General features: G+C 61.7%; 1 protein-coding gene and 1 long non-coding RNA gene across 7 annotated transcripts; one reads left to right on the top strand and one right to left on the bottom strand.

Annotated features, from left to right (window-relative positions):
* The first annotated feature begins 457 nt into the window (after positions 1-457).
* DIPK1B (divergent protein kinase domain 1B) lies at positions 458-8610 on the top strand. The gene is made up of 5 exons (XM_081238377.1): positions 458-672; positions 4194-4328; positions 6838-6945; positions 7049-7225; positions 7657-8610. Exons 1-5 carry the CDS (start codon positions 610-612, stop codon positions 8467-8469), a joined length of 1296 nt encoding a protein of 431 aa, XP_081094503.1. The 5' UTR covers positions 458-609; the 3' UTR covers positions 8470-8610.
* A 546-nt stretch (positions 8611-9156) lies between these two features.
* Positions 9157-14421, bottom strand: LOC308619507. 6 transcript variants are annotated; one of them, XR_014016193.1, is made up of 6 exons: positions 14280-14421; positions 13385-13426; positions 12939-13030; positions 11979-12037; positions 10829-10919; positions 9157-9882 (listed from the first exon to the last, which is right to left on the bottom strand). It is a non-coding gene; the product is annotated as an uncharacterized lncRNA (long non-coding RNA). The 6 variants fall into 6 exon arrangements; XR_014016194.1 differs by having other exon boundaries at positions 14100-14415; XR_014016195.1 differs by having other exon boundaries at positions 12943-13030; positions 14100-14415.
* Between the last annotated feature and the right edge of the window lie 5777 nt (positions 14422-20198).

The following is a 20198-nucleotide window of genomic DNA, read 5'->3' as shown; positions in this document are numbered from 1 at the left end:
CGTGGGACCTCCTCAGGCCGCCCGGCTCCACCACCCGTCTCTTCTCTGCAGGGGCGCGCGCGACAGCCCCGCCCGTGACAGTGCCCTCCCGTGACGACGGCCCCGCCTGTGACGACCCCGCCGCTCAAGGGTGCGGGCTGGGGGCGCGGGTGGGCGGGGCCTCGGCGCCCTCCCCTTTCTCTCCAGGGCGGTGCGCGGGGAGGGGGGCGGTGGGCTGGAGGCGGGGCCGCGGTCACCTCCCACCAGCACCGCGGCCCGCCGCCGCGCCCCCGGCCCTCCCTCCCCCTCCCCCCTCCCCCTCCCCCTCCCCTCCTCCTTTCCTTCCTCCCTCCCTTCCTCCCTCCTCCCCGCCGCGCGCCCCCGCACCGCCACCCTCGCGGCCACGCGCCCTCTCCCGCCTTCTGCTCCCTGCCCCCACCCAGCGCGCGTCCCCGCCGCGCCCCCTCCCCGCGCCTCCCCTCCGCGCGCGCCCGCCCGGCCGTCAGAGGCGAGCGCTCCGGCGCGGACGCGGGGCGGGGAGGAGGCGCGGCGGCCGTTGCGGGCCGGCCCGCGGGGCTGAGGCCGAGCCGAGCCGAGCCGAGCCGGGACGGTGCACGGCCCGCGCCCACCATGCGGCGGCTGCGGCGCCTGGCGCACCTGGTGCTCTTCTGCCCCTTCTCCAAGGGCCTGCAGGTAGGCGCGCCCCCGCCCCGGCCCCGGCCGGCTCCCGCCCCCGCCCCGCCCGCTGTGGGGCCCGGGCCTCGGCGGGGGCGCGCGGCGTCCAGCCTGGGGCCTGGGGCGGGTTCGGGACTCAAGGCCGATGAGCGCTGCGGTGCGTGGCCCCCGGGGAGGCTGGGTGCAGGAAGGGGACTGGGGACTGGGGTGAGGGTTGTCCATGCGGTGAGCAGAGCGGCAGGGCCCCGCGGATGCTGCAGGGTGGCACCCCTGCCTCTGGGGCTGAAGGAGGCCCCACCCCGCCGCGGGCTGGAGCTGCTCCCGCAGGCCCGGAAGCCACACCAAGTCCGCTCCACTTCCCTCTACTTAAAAGACCAGGTTTGTTTTTCTGTGATGGAAAACTTGGGACCCATAGAACCACCCTAAGAAGGACTACCCTCCCCCTGGGCCATCCCCCAGCCAGCCCGAGATTAGGAGTGTGCCCTGACCCCACAGTGACCTTGGACGAATCACTGTCCCTCTCAGGACCCTGCCATCTGCAGGGGAGGCCCAGGCTGCCTCGGGTGCCAGCTGTCAGGAACCCTGTCACCTCTGCTTTGGGTGATCTGAGCCAGGCCCACATCAGAGTCTCAAATCATCCAGGCCACACCTACAACCTCAGTGCCCTCCAGGACCCCAGCCCCTGGGCAGAAGGAGACAGCCCTGATTAGAGCCCAGGCCACGGTGTTCCCCTCTGGGGAGAAGGGTGAGAGCCAGGTAACCCGGTGCTCGTCTGTGCCAGAAGTCCTCCCTGCCCGCCTGGGGCCTTGGGTTCGTGGTGGTCCCCACCCAGCGCTGGGCAAGGTGGGAGCTGAGGGTCTGTGTCCACCCCTATGCTGGGAGGCAGGGGGTGCAGCAGCCCCCGTCCTGCGGGAAAGGCCTTGACCGAGCTGCCGCAGGGGAGGCCAGAGTCGCGGGTCCCGGACCCTGGGTGTCAGGCCTCTGAGCTCAGCCCGGGAATGGCAGATGGGCATGGACAGGAGAGGGGTTCTGGTGGGTTCCCAGTGGTTTGAGCCCAGGACCCCCGGTAATGTCAGGACACACCCTGAGCCTCAGTTTCCCTGCCTGTGAAGCACACTCCTGGGTTGGCAGTGAGGGTTGGAGGTCGTGGCGCATGTGGGTCACTGGCCCCAAGGCTGCCGATCACTGTGCTGTTACTGTCCCCCGAGTGGCGCCCCCAAGCGGCTCCACGAGGAGCTGGGCAGGCCACGGTGGGTGAGCAGCTGCACAGGACCCAATGAGGAGCAGGACACTCCCTGTCCTAGGGGCTCACTCGCCCATGGGTGACAGGACCCACAGGAGCCAGGGCAGGGACTACTTCTGGAGGAGGTGCCCGCCTAAGATAAGGGCCTGGGGGTCGGTCACAGCTAGCCAAGTGCGGACTGTGTCCTGGGAGCTGGGCCGCCACCTGAAGGCCTGAGCTGGAGGGCGTCTGGCGGGACAGTGGGCAGTGTCCAGGGTGGGCCCTGTAGTCAGTCTGGGAAGCCTGGGTCAGGCCCAGGGTAGCCCCTGGGTCCAGTGCAGGCTACAGCCTGCCCTCGTCCTGGCCATCCCCCCAGGACTCCCAGCGCTGGCCCCCCCAGAGACCCTGCCCACCTCCACCTCGGGGCGTGGTCCACCAGTGGCTGGAAGTCCTCTGACCTCATACTGCCAGACAACATCCCCAGCTCCCCGGCCCCCCACCCACTGTTCCTCTGCTTTCCTGTTTTTCCCTTTGAACAAAACTGGCGGAAACAGATGCAGTGGCAGGGACTAGTGGGCCTGAGACCCAGCCCTCTCACTCGGCCCCAGGGCCACCCCAGGCCTCTGAGGCTCCGAGCCTGCCCCTGGAGCTCTCAGAGGCCCTCCTGCTGCGGCACCTCCGTGTGAGTCGGTGCTAGGGAAGCAGGAGGTGAGGACCCCGCCTCTCCTGGAAGAACCGTAAAAATGAGCACAGATGCCTGGGCTGGGCCTGCAGGCCCCTGCCCTGTCCTCAGTGGGGACCCGTTGGCCCCATTTCTCGGCCTCAGCCCCCAGGTGACTAGGATCCAGGACTAACCAGGACTGGAGCCGCTCCCTGGCCCGCGGGTGGCAGGGTGCGTGACCAGTGCTGGCAGTGGTTCTCCTCTGGGGCAGGCTGGCCTGAAGCCCCAGGCCCTCCTGCCCTCCTGGTCCCTGGCCCCGGGCCCTGTTCTCTGGGGCTCAGCTGCCCGGTCAAGGTGTCTGAGCTCTTGGACGGGTCAGCGCATGGTAACCCCATCCCATCAGCTGGCCGCCCCTGGACAGCAGCAGCCAGTGAGGCCTGTGATTACCAGGGTGGGGGTAGGGAAGGAAGTTGATGCCTCTGCAATCCCGGCTTGGGGGCTGGATGGCAGACAGTGCCCCCAGCTCCTGCAGGGCTCTGAGACTCTCCCACCCTGTAATTCTACCCGTCAGCTGCGGAAACCTGGCAGAGGGGCTGAGCCCTCCATAGAAGCAGTTCCCGGCCCACCCCAGACTTCTGGGACAGAGCCTCTGGCAGCAGGGCCAGGGGCTGCATGTCTTAGTTATCTGTTCTTTATCGTGGTAAATTATACACCACATAAATTTAGCATCTTAACCATGTTTAAGTGCACGGTTCAGGGGCACTAAGCACATTCGCACTGTTGTGCGGCCGTCACCGTCTCTGGAGCCCGTCTCATCATCTTCCCAAACTCAAACTCCGTCCCCTTTAAACACGCACTCCCCATCCTCCCCAGCCCCTGGCCCCCCCAACCCTTCCTGTCTCTGTGGATCTGACTCCTCGAGGCCCTCGCATGGGTGGAATCACAGGATCTGTCTCATGTCTGGCTCATTTCACTGGACATGATGTCCTCCTGTCCTAGGGGCTCACTCGCCCATGGGTGACAGGACCCACAGGGACCAGGGCAGAGACTGCTGTAGCCTGGGTCGGGATTCTCTGCCTTTTCGTGGCTGTATAATATTCCGTCATGTGGATGGACCACATTTGGTTTATCTATTCATCTGTCAATGGACAAGTGGGCTGTATCCACCCTTTGGCTTCTGTGATCGCGGGTGGGTGAGGCCGTGTCTCTTAAAGGCTCACAGGGTGACCGTGCCTCCAACCCCGCGCCCCCTGCTGGCCCGGGTCCAGCCCGAAATCTCCACCACCCAGGGGGACAGTGTGCGGGGGTGGGGGTGCTCTTCCAGCCTGACCTTGTGCAGAGGTTACATGTCACTATGAAATGCGGGCAGGACAGGAGGGAAAATTGTTCAAAATCTCTTTATTCAGCAAAATAAAGAGCGTCTACCCCATATCTCCCTCATTTGGGAATTTATTTTTACCTGCCCGTGAGATTTAAAGGTCTGGGAGACACCAGGCCCCGGCCCCACCCACAGTGGGTAGGCAGAGGGGAAGGGAGACGTTGGGCTGGACAGGTGCTGGCCCCCGGAGGGGGGGGCACCCCTCGGGAAGGCTGGGGTCCGGGACATGGGGTCAGCACCCCAAATGTGGCACTTCCTCATGGCCCCCTCCCCCGCAGGGCCGGCTCCCAGGCCTCAGGGTCAAGTACGTCTTCCTGGTCTGGCTGGGCATCTTCGCGGGCAGCTGGCTGGCCTACGTGCACTACTCGTCCTACGCTGAGCTCTGCCGCGGGCACATCTGCCAGGTGGTCATCGTAAGTGTCACCTCGGGCCAGGCCTGTGGGCTCCTGGGCCAGTGCTCCTGCCGTGGCAGCTTAGAGACGTGGCTCAGAGGCACCGGCTCAGCGGGTTTTAAGACACATCTGACCGTGTCGACTGCAGAGCTGCCCCTGGCGGGCCATGGGGGAGGCCAGAGAGGAATGCAGAGGCCAAGGGGAGGCTGCGCAGATGCGGGCGGCTGGGGACGGACAGATGGACAGAGCCAGCTGTAGAGGTGTCCAGGAGGGAGACATTTTAGCCCAGACGGGGACAGGCAGGCACTGGTGGCCTTGAGGGCCCCTCCTAGGGCCAGGAGTCCAGCAAAGGAGGCTGCGGGGTGTGGTCTTCAGGGCCTCAGACAGGAGACAGTGCTAAGTCGCCACCGTGGCGTCTACAGCAAGGCCGTGCACGTGCATGTGAGGGCGCGTGAGCCTGTGTGTGCTTGTCCACGCCAGCACTTGTGCGCCCACGAGCATGCACACAGGGTGGCTCACTGCTCCTGCTGATGCTGTGACTGGCTGGAAGGCGAGGTGACGCCGGCCGAAGGGGCCCTGGCAAACCTGACTCTGATCCCCCCAGCCACCCTGCCTGGCCTCCCCGGGCAGGTTGGAGCCCTTGGTGAGCCGACCAGGGTTCTGAGGCCTCCATGCCACTTGGGGACGGACCTGCCCTGCCCCAGCAGAGCTCCTGGGGTCTCGAAGGGGGAGCCGTAGGAGATGGCTGGCCTTGAACCCGTCTCCATTTGCCTCGCACCAGCCAGGGGCCTGGAATTTCCCCTCCTCTGCTGTGTGGCGCCCCAGAAGGGCTCAGCAGGCCTGTTCTGGGCAAGGTCCCAGGGGGGCCACACTTGGGAACATCCAGAGGTGGTGGTCCAGAGGTGGCGGTGGGAGGGGCACGGGGGTCCAGAGCGGGAGAGCCCATGCCCATGCGTAGGGACTTGTAAAGAGCCCACTGATGGTTGGCTCAGGCCTCCTGGGGGCGGGGCTGCCACCAGGTACCCAGGGCGCAGTCCCAGCTCAGAGGAGGACTCGGGCCTCCCGGCCATTCTCAGGCAAGCCCATTTATTCCAGAAAGGCTCACTGGGGGCCTCCAGGGGCCTGGCCGGAGCTGGGTGCTGGACACATGGCTCTGCCTTCACAGTCGGGGTGGCTGGGGAGACCCAGGGACAGGTGTGTGTGGGGATGGAGCCCGGCCTCTGGGTGCGGGCGGGAAAAGGCCCTGCTCTGGGGACCCCTCGGGCCAGGGAGTGGGGCGGGAGGTCTGGGATGAGCCCGGGCCGCCTGGTGCTGGCAGTGGGTGGAGGGGCCTTTGCGGGCAGCAAGACCTGGAAGGAGGCATGAGATGGGGTCTGGCCAGTGGCATGCAGTGAGCAGACGCTCAGAGCTGGAGGGTGTTTTCTGAGTACCTCCTGTGTGCCCCGAGCAGCGCCCCAACATGCAGAGGAGGAGCCTGCCCCTCCCAGACAGAGGACCTGCAGCTTCTGTTTTCCCAGAGTGCCCTGGCTGCTGGGCCCAGCTCTCCTGAGGCCTGTCCCTGGGGCCATGGGGACACCCTCTCCTTTCCAGGGGAGACCTGCCCGCCTCATGGGGGTATCAGCCGTCTCCGAGATATTCCACAGCTGGTCCAAGGCCACCCAGTGTGTGTGTGGGGAAGGCCGGACCAGGGGCCGTGGACCTGGTGCCCATGGACCTCTGGGTGCTCGGCTGGGTCCCCACCACCACCCAGTCTGCACACAGTAAACAGGCTGGGAGGGGAGATGTCTGATGGGTCGCAGGAGCCCTGAGGCTGATGGACACACTGCCCACCTCAGCTTCCGAGGAAGCCCCTCCCCACACTGGTGGGCAGTGTGGCTGACAGGTCCCTTCCCTGGCCCTGGCCCAGCCCTGCCACCCAGGCTCCCTGGCAGACCACCCCACAAAGGCCCTGTGGCCCTGGGGCTTTTCAGGGGTCAGAACAGACCCCTGTGGTGGAGGGCCTCCCTCCAAGGTGGCAGAATGACAGTGTGTGGTCTCTTGGTTTTCCTCTGGATGAAACGGCTGTCGTGGCCTCCTCCCTGGTTCCCATAGGTGAGTCCAGGGCCTCTGGCGCCTCCCACCCCTCAGCACACTCTCTGCACCTCCCTTCCCTCTCCTTCCTCCAGGCCCTCTCCACCAAGGGCCTGGGCACCAGGGCAACGGTGATGGGCATCCAGGAATTCACCCCCCACTCGCTCCAGGCGCCATGACTCCCCCCACCCCCCGCAGGGACGGGCCTGACTCCACCCCCTCCAGCCTCACCTGCTCAGGTCAGCCCAGACCCCCAGGACTCGGGGGGCTGCAAGGCCTCTGTCTAGAGCAGAGAAGGGGCCAGTGGGGGCGGCAGCTACTCCAGAGCCTGACCTAATTACTGCAGAAAGCTTCTCCCTGTGCATCTGGCTGAAGCCGGGGCCGCGGGCAGGCAGGCAGGCAGGCAGGATGAGCCCCCGCCGGGCTCCCCAGGCCACGTCCTGCGTCCTCCTCTCCCCAGTGTGACCGGTACCGCAAGGGCATCATCTCAGGCTCCATCTGCCAGGACCTGTGCAACCTGCGCCAGGTGGAGTGGAGGACCTGCCTCTCCTCTGTCCCGGGCCAGCAGGTAAGCCCAGCAGGGTCGGGCCAGGGCCAGCCCCAGGGCTCAGACACCCTCGGTGCAGCCAGAGGGGAACATCTGCACGGAGGGTCCCTGTGGTCCTGTGCAGGTGTACAGCGGGCTCTGGCAGGGCAAGGAGGTGACCATCAAGTGTGGCATTGAGGAGAGCCTGGACTCGAAGGCAGGGGCAGACGTGGCCCCCCGGCGGGAGCTGGGGCTCTTTGACAAGCCCACCCGGGGCACCTCGATTAAGGAGTTCCAGGAGATGACCCTCAGCTTTCTCAAGGTCAGTTGGCCCTCCTGGGGGCCAGTCAAGTTCATGCCCAGGGACGTGTGACAGGGCAGGAGGCAGGCTGGGTGGAGGCCACACGGGCCAGCCAGGTGCCTGGCTAGCCTCCCAGCTCCAAGCAGACCCTCCCTCAGGGAGCACCCAGAGGCTTGAGGCCCCGCCCCAGGGGCATCTTTGGGGAGAGAAGGAGGAGGGGCAGATGAGAGGTGAGTGGGCCCCATCCAGCGCTCCCACCTCTGTGCACTGGGGGATAGACGACGCAGCTGGGCTTCCAGGAGTGGCGAGGGGGCCTTGCAGGTCCCTGGTTGTCCCCTCCATCCTGTCGGCTGGAGGCGGGGCTCCCCCTGCCTGGCAGACGTGCTGGGTCCGGAACCTGCTGGCCGGCTGGCCGATCCCCTGGCCTCCTCTCTCCTGCCCCCAAACCACAGGCAAACCTGGGAGACCTGCCCTCCCTGCCTGCGCTGGCCGGACAGGTCCTGCTCATGGCTGACTTCAACAAGGACCACAGGGTGTCCCTGGCCGAGGCCAAGTCAGTGTGGGCCCTGCTGCAGCGGAACGAGTTCCTGCTGCTGCTGTCCCTGCAGGAGAAAGAGCACGCCTCCCGGCTGCTGGGCTACTGCGGGGACCTGTACCTCACCGAGGGGGTCCCGCACAGCTCCTGGCCCGGGGCTGTGCTCCCGCCCCTGCTGCGCCCACTGCTGCCGCCCGCCCTGCACGGGGCCCTGCAGCAGTGGCTGGGGCCTGCGTGGCCCTGGCGCGCCAAGATTGCCATCGGCCTGCTGGAGTTCGTGGAGGAGCTCTTCCACGGCGCCTACGGGACCTTCTACATGTGCGAGACCACGCTAGCCAACGTGGGCTACACAGCCAAGTACGACTTCAGGATGGCTGACCTGCAGCAGGTGGCGCCCGAGGCCACCGTGCGCCGCTTCCTGCGGGGCCGCCACTGCGAGCACAGCTCGGACTGCACCTACGGGCGCGACTGCAGGGCGCCCTGCGACACGCTCTTGCGGCAGTGCAAGGGCGACCTGGTGCAGCCCAACCTGGCCAAGGTGTGCGAGCTGCTACGGGACTACTTGCTGCCCGGCGCCCCTGCCGGCCTGCGCGCCGAGCTGGGCAAGCAGCTGCGCACGTGCACCACGCTAAGCGGGCTGGCTAGCCAGGTGGAGGCGCACCATTCGCTGGTGCTCAGCCACCTCAAGACCCTGCTCTGGAAGGAGATCTCCAACACCAAGTACACCTGATGGCCAGCCAGGCCCTCCCGCCCCAAGAACCACTCCTGCCCTTGGCCCTCTTCCCTTTCTCTGCCACCAAAGGACAAGGCTGCTCCAGTGTCCAGACGCTACGGATCCCCAGAACTCGGGCAGCCGTGGAAACACCTAGAGCCTGAGCACCAAGGGCTGGCCAAGGGACCTGCCTAGACCAAGGTTTTGTTACTTTGGAGAACACGTGTGTAAATAAAGATTTTCCGTGAGCACCCAAGTCCCCTCAGCCCACTCCAGAGCCCAGCCTGGACGGTCTGCTGGAGGGCTAGGGCAGGGTGGGGGGTAGCCACATCTTGGCTGTTGGTTGGCTGGGGTTATGACTGGAGCCAAGGGCAAGGACACTGGAAGCTGAGCCCCCAACCCGGATCCGGTGTGGTTCAGATGGGGAGGTAAGGGTGGGCTGATCCAAGTTTTTCTCTAGTAAGAGCTTCTACACTAACTTCTCCCTGTACTGCTTGCTGCACAGAACAGTGCAGCCCAGCCTAGGAAGGCTTCTCCACTGATGCCAATGAGCCACTAGGTGTAACATCCACTGTCCGGGAAAAAGTCAAGGGTCCCCTTTTCCCTGTGCCCTCCTCCCCCTGAAACAGGAAGCTGTGAGCCCAGGAGCCTGACCCTCTCACACCCTCAACTCGTGCCGGGGCCTCAGCTGATCAGACAGAGAAATGCAAGTCAAGACAGTTTATTCAAGACCCATTTCTTCTCCAGTTCTGCCCACATGCAGACGCCCTCCTCAAAAAGGGGTTGAATCCTTCCGTTCACTTCAACACCTTGTGCTGAAAACATGTCTTCCGAGGTTTCAGCTATGAGATCCACGTTCTGGAAGCACCAATTCTTAAACCTCATCTAGATTTCTCCCCTTGGATGGGGGGAGGTGACCCAAACACAGCGAAGAACAGCTCAGGACCGTGGGCTCTGCTCGCCTGGGAGACCCTGCAGCTTCCCCGACCACCCGACTGGAGCCGGGATTAGGGCCCCGAGACGAGGGGCGCCTGCTGGGCTGCCACCCCCGCCCCCAGCTCCTCCCGTCCCCTTCCCTAGGCTGGCTGTCACCTGTGGTTTCCCTGGAGTCGGGGGTCCAGACAGTCTCCGCTCGCACTTCTGTATCGCGGCTGCTGCCCCAGCACTGCGGATCCACACCGAGGGGGAACAGCACACAGAACTGCTTTTCAGCACACCAACGTTCCCCACACAAGTTATTTTACGAGCCTGCAGGTTCTTTTTCATCAGAGGACATTCCCAAGGCCATGACTTCCCCCGGCTCGCCGCTGCCCTTGCCAGCAGACTGGACGGACGTGCGTGGCCCCCGTACTGAGTCGCGCACCCCCCTGGCTCCACTCTGGCGCGCTCTCCTGGAGAACTGCGGGCGCCGCCCTGGGCTCATGGCAGGATCTGCAGACAGAAAACCGAGATGACCCACTTGCCACGCCCCCAGTGCTGGATGGGCTGGACCACAGTCAAGCCTCCTCAGCAGAGCAACTGGCTTCTGGACTGCAAGGACACAGCTGCTCAAGCCTCTTCAGCCTCTGCTGCCAGACAGCCAAGCCCCGCTCCCCCGTCCTTCTGAACACTCCACCCAGTTTCTAGGGGGGATTCAGCCAGGGAGGGTCTACCAAGTAGGACAGGAAACCCAGCTGCTGCCGGGCTCAAAGGTGGACCTACCGGATGTACCACCACCCGCCACCCTCTCTGCTCGTCAAGTCTGCTTGCTTCCGGCAATTACACTGTCACCCCAACCCCACTCCAGTTGACAAGCCACAGCGCACGATACGAAGTGGGCAAAAACTCTGGTAGCTGCTTAGTAGCAGCCAAGAGTAGCCAAAAGTTCAAGATTCTCAAAACAAAACCAAAAACAAAACACAACAAAACGAAGAGCACAGCCCAACGCCTGGGTCAAGAACCAACAGACACGTGCCGTGCAGGCACCAGGGCCGGCTCTGAGGCTGTGGCTCACACGAGCTCTGGGGGAAGCCAGCTGTCGTGAGGAGCCTCAGGCCCTGCCAGCGGCCAGAGCATGCCGTCTTGGAAGTGCTTCTTTCTGGCCCGATCAAGCCTTCAGATGCTGCAGCCAGAGCCATCCAGCCAGGCCGCCCCGAGCCACAGACCTGGCAATTTGCTGCCAACACACCTAACGGGGTGTGTCTAACGGGGGAGGTGGCTGAGGTCAGGCCACTGTCCCGCCGCCCCACCAGTTCTGCCCACAGTGGCTTTTCACTATCAGCTACTTGGACATTCTCACCTCTCCTTAAAGCACACCCACAATTGATACCATGTGCTTGTATTAAAGGGTCCAAAAGTTCTGTGAGACCCCCAGCCAAGCAGCCCGCTCCCAACTTACCTGTCCTGAAGCCAGTCCTAGAGTGACAAGAGCCACACGTGCAGGTCTATTCCACGGACCAGCTGCATAGGACCAACCTGGGCCCACGGACCTGAGAAATGGAATCCAATCCGTGAATCCCTCCCCAATTATTTTCTATAGCAGGGTTTGTTAACCTTGGCCCTATCAGCATTTGGGACCCTGTAGCTTTACTGTGGGGCCGTCCTGGGCACCACAGGACATGCAGCCACAGCCCTGGACCCCACCAACTAGATGCCAGCAGCACCCCATCCCTTTCCTGCCCTACAAATTGCCACGTGCCCTGGGAGGGGGACAAAGTGCCCCCAGTCGAGAGCCACTAACCTACAGCTTTTGTTCAACCCTCCAATTTAAACATTCCAGGAAACAGCAAAATGCACCCTCCATCTGCAAGGAGACCAAGACACCCCTGGTCTGGATGATCATTTTTTATAAGGTTACGGTCAGCCCGTCGAGGGGCTCCACAAAAGGGCCCAGCTCCTGCCTCACAACAGGACAAAAGCCAGGAGCGAACCTCTGGCCTTCCTTCCAGAGTGACTCGTCTCAAGGTCCTCAGAGTACGAGTGCTCGTGGACCAGTGGCTCTGGGCCCCCCTCATCCCCACCTAGGGTCCTACTCTGAACAGGGCCTGGAAGCCCCACAGGGCCTTGATACCAGCTCAGCGGCCCTCAGCCAGGGATGCAGGTCAAACTTGCCCAAGGATTCCTAAAATCTCCTCGCCAGACAGACCAACAGAACATTCATTTCCAGTAAGGAGACTCTCTCCTGGTCAATCCCATTGTGCCCAAAGCTCGCCATATGCCTGTTCACATATCTCATTTAATTCTCACAAGGTGCTTTATTTTGTAAAGAAAAAGAACATCCAAGTCTTCAAGGGCCCACGCACAGCTCCCACTGCCAGTGCACGTGCAAACAAGAGGCCCCTCCCGCAGCTCTGGGTGATGTCCGGCTACAAACCATTCTTAGTGCCCACTGTTCTGAGCACTGAGCGTAGAAATAGCCGCTTCCTCTCCGCCCCAACGTCACAGGTGCAGCAGGGCTGCCGCACCCATGGTGCCGCAAGTCCGGCATCTGCAGGGCAGTGTCCCCTTGCACCCGCCCAGCAGGAGCTCAGAATAGCACTGCCTCTCACCTCGGTCCGGACCATGTTGATTGGTTGTTCTTGCCCCGGTTCAACAGCCGCCGTCCTTCCTGTATTGAACAACACAAGTGGTTGGCCCAGAATCAGAGCACAAGAAAAGCTGGCGGCCGTTATTACTGTCGCCAGTATTTAAAACCAGTGAAGGCTGGGCTTCCCTGGTGGCGCAGTGGTTAAGAACCCGCCTGCCAATGCAGGGGACACGGGTTCGAGGCCTGGTCCGGGAAGATCCCACATGCCGCAGAGCAACTGAGCCCACGAGCCACAACTACTGAAGCCGGTGCGCCTAGAGCCCGTGGCTCCAGTGAAGAGGAGCCCCCGCTCGCCGCACCTCGAGAAAGCCCATGTGCAGCAACGAAGACCCAACGCAGCCAAAAATAAATAAATGTATATATAAAAAAGAACTAGTGAAGGCTGCTACTGACACATGAACCCTTCACCTTTCCACTGTCACCTTTCAGACCCGCGATGGGCAGCCCGAGGCAAAAATTAAAAAGGGCTGCCTATGCTGGCACCTGGCAGTAGGCTGGTGTTTGATAAACCCAAGGGATCACAGTGCAGCCAGGAGGGCCCTCCTTAGGAATCTCTGCACCCTCTCCCAGGGAGCTACTAGTGAGATCCTAGATATATCAACGGATCAAAGCACACTAAACAAGGCAACACAGGAAACAGTTCTCTAGAATTCAGAAAAACCTCACGTAAGGTCGCACAGCTGGCCTTCGGAATTGTCTAACGTTTAAACCTGGCAACTTTATTTCTAGAGTTTCTGGCTGCACAACCCATCATAAAGTTTCTTTTGAGAGTAACTACCCACGGATCCACCTAAAATAAGTAAAATTATTTCAGATTTTTAGGTGGTATTATTGAGCTCACGCTAGAAAGGAAAATTTTAGCGCCACCCTTTTTTAATCCAATGTGACAAATCTTCAGCAACTCAGCCTTACTGAAACCCACTTACCTTTCCTGCTCATCACTGCACCAGCGGGTCACTCCTACCTGCTGCCGTCACACACCTAGCAACCTCGTGTTCCAGGGCCAGCCAAGAACTAGAGGGAATTAAAGTGCTTTTACAAGATAGGCTTCAGGCTGCCAGTAAACATACACCCCCAGTCAGCACACCGTCAAATGTCAGACTATCAATCACCAGATGTCCACGGGCCAGAACGCTGGGCAGTCAAGCCTCTCTTCTCTCCGCCACCTAATGACACAAATGTGGCACAGCAGCCACATCTGCAACGCCTCTAGGGGCAGTGCCTACAGAAGATTAAATAACTCAAGTTTTTATTCCCTGACCACATGGATGCCCTGGCCCCGTGCTTAGGATGTAACAAAAAAGGCATTCAACTAGCACAGAAATTATTCTTCAGCGCAAACCTGTCCCAGCACACGTGTCAACTCACCTGAGACCCCAGCAGGCCCCTAGTTCCCAGCAGGCAAACTCCCTAGAGAAAAAAAGAAACCCACGCTTTATAACAACCTTACAAGCCCACACCCTTCACCCAGGCTTTATTTTGCTGCATTTGATCTCCAGGCCTACGCGTGTCTACACACCAAACCCAGGTACCCTCCGTGTTTTACTCCGTTTAATTTGGGGTGTGTGGAAATTGGAGGTCACAATACAGTAGTGCAGGCCGCAGGTGATCAAAGGACCAGGCTATGAATGCAGCCACCCCTTGCACAAGGAGGCCACCGCATTCACACCCACTGTACTACACACACACACTATAATTCGGAAATCGCCTCACTCTTAGAGCTCAGTAAGCAGTGACAACCTGTCCATTTAAAGACAAGACAACAGATGGCTAGGAGTAAAAAGTGACTCCCTGGGGCTTCCCTGGTGGCACAGTGGTTGAGAGTCCGCCTGCCGATGCAGGGGACACGGGTTCGTGCCCCGGTCCAGGAAGATCCCACATGCCACAGAGCAGCTGTGCCCGTGAGCCATGGCCACTGAGCCTGCACGTCAGGAGCCTGTGCTCCGCAACGGGAGAGGCCACAACAGTGAGAGGCCCGCGTACTGCAAAAAAAAAAAAAGTGACTCCCTGAAGGTCGCAAGCAGGGAAAGCAGTGGCGCTGAAGGGGGGAGGGGCAATTTCTGAATGAAATGTCCCCACTCACCCATTAAACTACTGCTGCCTATCCGTGTTCTGGAGGCTTCAGAGCCGGGAAGGTGCGGAAAGCATAGCAATCCGCGGCGCCCCCAGCCCCAGCCCCACGATGCTACGCGGAGGCGCCTGAACCTCGCCGCACCCACCCCCGCCAACACAAGGGATCTCTGCGCCCGCCTGTCCCACGGACCCGGGCGCATATCCGACCACCGCGACCCACGATGGAGACGCGGGGGTCGGGGCTCGGCCGGCGGCGGGCGTTGGGGCGGGCGGGGACCCGGGCTCCGTCCCCGAGGCCACGCAGACACACACCAGACGCCCCTCCATCCCTGTCGCCCGAAAAGGCCGCGCAACCGCGCGCCGCGCCCTTTATAGCACGGACGGCGGCCCGCGAGGCCCAACCCGCGCCCGCCCCGAGTTCGCCGCAGCCGCAGCGCCCTCTAGCGGACCCTCCAGGTTGCACCGCGCACGTGGCGCCTCCGGCCCTCGGCCGAGCTCCGCGCCCCGGCCTCCTGGGCTCACCTATCGCGTCCTCGGGCCCTTCCCGAGCCAGCCCCTTCCAGCTGTCAGGAAGTCCTGCCTTCCCGCCCGCGCGTATGGCCTGGGCCCGGGCCGGGCCCGTGGCCGGCGGGACAGCACGAGTCAGCTTCTGCGAAGCACTTAGAACAGGGCCAGTCACAGAGGCAGTTGATAACGTCTCCCGTAGTTACTGGCTCGACCCCATGAGCGTCCCTGAAGCTGGGGCCACCTCTTTGTTCCCTACAGAAGGGCCTCCCGCTTTCTGGGGAGCCTTGGCTGAGCTTCTCTCCCTGCCGCAGCCCCCCTGGAGCCCCTGCCCCTCAGGCTGGGTCTGAGGCCCTGCTAAAGCCTTCCCCTTTCCTACAGCGTAGGGAACTCTGCCTTCGCTCGCTCAGGAGGGGTCGCCTGGGTCCCACCTCTGACACGGGGTAGGGGCTGCCAGGGGACACCGGGGAGCGACACTTTGCCCCCTTTGACAGGGAGACCTCTGAGGTGGGGTGAGGAAGGACCCGCTATGAATTCATTAGTCCCCTGAGATTTCTCACACGCTAACAAGTTACTGCTGACTTGGGCTACACCCCAGTGTAAGGTGTTGCTGAGAGGCAACAATCCTACAGGATTCTCTGTGGTTAGCAGCACCTGGCCTCGGGGCAGAGTGGGGAATCCCAGACCTGCCCCTCTGGGCAGCCCCTTTGGCCCCTTAGCCAAGAGCATTCCCAGCAGCACCCTGTCCCTGGGCAGGTGGGGTGCCCTCCCCGTGAAGCACAGTGCAGACGGAAGGAGCCATGGGGCGTGGTTTTGCAGGCACAGGCTGAGCTGGTTTGCGGAAGGAAGTACCGTCCCCTCCCACCCACCCACCCAACAACCTGGAGGCAGCCAAGTCCCAGCCAGAGGGACCAGCTGGCAAGCCAGAGACCCAGTTCTCCAAGAACAAGAAGTTTCCAAAACTGGAGAGGGGCTTCCCCTGCCCCTCTCACAGCATCCCGCGGCCACCCCCAGATCAGTGCTCCACCACCCTGGCCCTGGCACGGGCCGTCCCATTCCAGTCCCCGAGGCAGGTGGTGATGATGCAGTTGGCCACACTGTTGAACTGAGTGACAGTGGCACGACGGTGAAAGCCAGGTGCTCCTTGCCTTTCTTGTCCCTCTGGGACCAGATGGAGCCCAGGCAGTGGTAGGGCACCACTTTCTTGAACAGCTCCTGGGGGCAGGGGGAGGGGCTTCCGGCTCTGCCGCACTGCAGCTCAACACCCACAGTCCTCCCCAGGCGCAGGCAGGGTCACTGGTCGGAGCTGGAGCTCTGGAAGCTGGGGACGTAGGGGGCGACCATCTTTGCTCCCGGCCTAACCTCAGCCTCTGGGGACTGCTCCCTGTGTGTCCAGCACAAACCTTGTCTCATACGCTCATGCCCACCCCCCACACAGCCCCGCCTCTGCCGCCCTCCCGGGGGTCTCAGCCCCAGAGTGTGGACCCCTGCTTTCCCAAACAAGGCTCAGAGTGGTCAAGGAGATCTCAGATGTTGGAAACTGTGACCAACGTTAAAATCATGTTTGCCTTAGACCGAGGCGCTCTACTTCCAGGGATCTGTTATAAACAAAGATGTGTGGACGCGGATGTTCCCTTCAGCACAGTGATGGGGGAGAAAAATAGGAAATGGACCTAACATCCACAGTAGGGGCTCTTCGGAAATTCTGATTCGGGGCCCCAGAAAATGCAAAAGAGGAAGAGGATGGACTGACCAGTGTCCACCAGGGGAAATCCTCCCTGCCCAACTCCCGCAAAAGCACAGGCACACACAGAGGGGGAGGGCGGGAAATGGGGCGCCACCTGCTAGAGTGGGAGGACTTTGTTCTTTCGTTAATTCTTAAATCCTTTAGAATTCATTATTTTACATTTATTGTCCTTGGAGTAAAAACCTTTAAAAAATAAAAATGAAATAATGTACTTTACTCCATAGATGAGAGCTAGATAGCATACAACCCTCCAGGTCCTCCTGTCCTGTGTCACCTCGGCCTGTGGGTGGGCCGCCCCACGACGGCTCCCAGCGTCCCTGCCTCTGCCACACATGACTGTGTCATCCCTCCCCTGAGGGTGGATGGGCTTTGGGACCGGGTTCAAACGAATAGAATTGGGCAAAAGGAATGGGCGGTTGTTTCCAAGACGGGTTTATGAAAAGTCTGTGACTTTCTGCCTGGTTCCCTCCCTCCTGTGTTCATTCTCTCTCGCTGTCTCTGTCTCTCTGCCTCTGGTCCAGTGTTCTAGAGAAGCAAGATCAGGTATTGACGAGCTGCCCTAAGAGGGTGCAGCGCAAAGACTCGACACGGGGTCCCGGCCCACAGCCAGGAGAGACCCGAGCCCCCGTGCAAACTGATTCCCGCCAATAACCCGAGAATGATCTCAGAGACAGACCCCACCCTGACTGAGCCTCAGCTGAGACCACAGCCCAGCCTCCTGGGGGACCTCGGGGCAGAGGCTCCCCGCTGAGCTGAGCCTGCCTCCTGGTCACAGACACTGAGAGGGTCAGTGTCTGTCCTTGTAAGCGCTACGTTAGGGGATGCTGTCGCGTGGCACAGACACCAGGACGTCCTTCCGGCCCGGGTCTGGCCCTGCCGCCCGCATCCCCCCACCTCCCCTCCTCCCAGCTCTCTCCAGCCACACTGGCTCCTGTCTCGCCTGCTCTCCGGCCAAATTCTCTTCTGCCTCCGAGTCTCTGCACCTTTGAGCTCCCCACCCCCCCAGCTCACTGCTCACTGAGTGTGCAGGGCTGGCTGCTCTTGTCTTTCTGGTCCCGGCATCAATGTCACCAGGGAGCCTTTTAGACCCCCAGGGGCTCCTGGCCCTCCTTCCAGGACCCTGACTCATTTCCCTAGAGCACTTGCTCTTCTCTCTCACGTGGATTTGCTTTCCTGCTCTTGTCCATCTGCCCCTCCAGGCTGTGAGCTCCTGGAGGGCAGGGGCCACCTGTCATGTCAGCACTGCCCCCAGGCCTAACAGGGCCCCTGCTCAGGGTGAGTGCAGGGGGGACAGTAGCTGAATGATCTATAGAGGGTCTCAGAGCCCCCTCCCACCTCTGAGCAGCTCCCACTGTGGGCCTGGAGGCTAACAATAAAAGGTGCCTGTTGGATCCGCGGCAGGGGGACGCCCAGAATGACCCCGGGTGTCCCTTCCCTGCTCCAGTTGCTCCATCCAGTAGAGTGCGCGCAGCCCGCCCCCCGGTGGTCAGCCCCGGAACTGCAGCCCCAGGCAGGAGACCAGAAAACTAACCACGGAACTTGTTGGGGGTCCTCAAGGCAGTGGTTCCACCAGGGCCGAGGGGGCAAAGGAGCAGGACCTGCCGGCTCCTGGGGGATGAGAGGGACCTCAGAGGCTCTCTTGCTCCCCTCCTTCCCTCCACTGTCCTGGTGTCCAGTTCACCCCGGAGGCCTCCTCATCCCAACCAGGGCAGTGACTCAACCCACTTCCAAATGAGGACCCCCGGGCGCCAACAAGGAGGGTCTTGTCCCTGGTCCCCGATGAGTGGTCCAGTCTCTGCCACCTTCTGCACCCCCAGGTCCCGAGTCCCCCAGGTCCCTAGGCTGCCCCCTGCTCAGAAGGGCCTCGGGGTAGAAAGCATTTTCCAAGGACTCAGAGCACAGTGGGTCAGGGATGGAGAACCAAGGCCAGCAGACTCTTCTGTAAGCTTATGAGACCCTAGAGATCACCCCGTCTGTGCACCCACTTTGCAGAGAAGTAAGCTGAGGCCTCCTCTCGTGCAGCCCCTCCAGAGTAGGGGTAGGTCTCATCCTAGTCCCTGGTGCCCAGAGTGGTGGACACAGGGCCCCAGACCCTGTCTTCTCCAGGCAGCTCTAGGGGTGGCCCAGGCCGGGAAGCCCCTGGGCACCCTGGAGACCCCCTGCCATCAGCCTGGCATCTCTCCCCTCCCCGTGCTATGGGACCAGGCATGTTGCTAGGGGGTCAATATCCCTGCCCCGTGGCAGAGCTGCCCCCAACCTCACCTCCCCCATATGCACTCCGCTCTGACCCCCAGCAGGGCAGTCAGCGTGTGAGTGTGTGGTGTGTGTGCACACCTGTGCCCTTGTGGGGAGGCCCAGAGGGATGGGCTCCACATGGGAAGGGTGGGCAGGGGTCCCCCAGGATCTGAGGGACTCTAATCTCAGAGTAAACCCCACAGGAGGGTTGAGGCTGGCCGGGGATCAAATCTAGGACGTGGCTGTTAAAATGCAGACAGGCAACAAAACTCAATCCCCGCGCCGCAGTGAGACACGTCCTCAGGGTACAGACCAAATCAAGACTGGGGTGCGATGTTTTTGTTGGACCTCTGGAAGAATTAAGTTGCCAGGGAGGTCCTCGAGGTGCACACAAGGGCCTCTAGGATGCTCGAGGCTGAGAGCCCCCAAATTCTAATCCTCAAACCTGGAGAAAGAGGTACGTTTCCTAAGGGAACCTGGGTGCGGCCCTGGGCACCTGGAGTACATTGGAGTCAAATGTACAGAAAACCCTCCAAGTGTCGGAAGCCCCGCGTGGCTGAGATGGGGCGACTTATCCAGGCAGGAGACGGGCTGAGCGCCTTGCACACATGGCATGTGTCCCGACACCTCCTTCAGACGTGGCCAGAGCAAGTGAACACGTGAAACGGAAGCGTCTCAGAGGACAGAGACAAGAGATCAACACCCTGGAGCCACAGAGCCAGTGCTTCAGGGACACCCACCCCCAGAGGGGGCCGCCCCTCCTCCTTCCTGGATGGGAGTTCCCAGGCCGTCATCCACTCTTGGTCCACTGGGAATGCTGACCCCTGGGCTGGGGCCACTTCTTGTTTAGCTGGAAGGTCTGTGATGTAGCGGAGCCCCTGCAGGACGCAGACCACAAGGGTCCACTTTCCAGCACCCCAGTTACAGGAGACTCAGGGGACCTGAGACGCAAGGTGGGACGAAGACCCCTGATGTGAGCTGCTGTGGCCGAGAGTGAGGACCAGGCAGTGACTCAGGGGATGAGGCAAAGTGACGCTGTGCCTGTTCTGAGCCTTCAAAGGGCCCCTGTGCCTTCCCGGCCTGTGTGCCTCCATCACGGACACGAGACAAGCGCCACAGCTGAAGCACAAGGGGAGCAGAACCGGCCCAGACCGACCCACCTCCCGCCGACACAAAACTGCACGAACACATGCAGCTGAGCTCCACAGCTGGGCCCAGCCTGCAGCAGCCAATCCCAAGCTAAGCCCCCAGGCAGGGAAGCTAAATACACTTGTATGGGGGAATTACCTGGTGGTCCAGTGGTTAGGACTCGGCACTTTCACTGCCCAAGTGAATCCCAGGTTCAATCCCTGGTTAGGGAACTAAGAGCTCACAAGCCATGCGGCGTGGCCAAAAAAATAAAAATACATTTGTGTGGCTGTTTGTTAAGCAGCAGGGGCTGACTGATTCAATCCTGTTGTTTTCTCCTTAGGTGAGCTCATCCGTGTGCAGCCTCCATCACCAAATAAATATCAGTCACTCCAAAATATCTGTCTCCCACCTTGACCTCTGCTCTAGACGCCCACTCCCTCAGGACACCTGCATCCGGGCATCCCTGAGCTGCTCCAAGCTCAGCCCCGGCCC

The sequence above is a fragment of the Mesoplodon bidens genome, assembly GCF_964165515.1.
Source record: "Mesoplodon bidens genome assembly, chromosome: 6".
Classification (NCBI taxonomy): Eukaryota; Metazoa; Chordata; class Mammalia; order Artiodactyla; family Ziphiidae; genus Mesoplodon; species Mesoplodon bidens.
The sequence above is the reverse complement of the archived record's forward strand: the minus strand, read 5'-3'. Positions and strand labels throughout refer to the sequence as shown.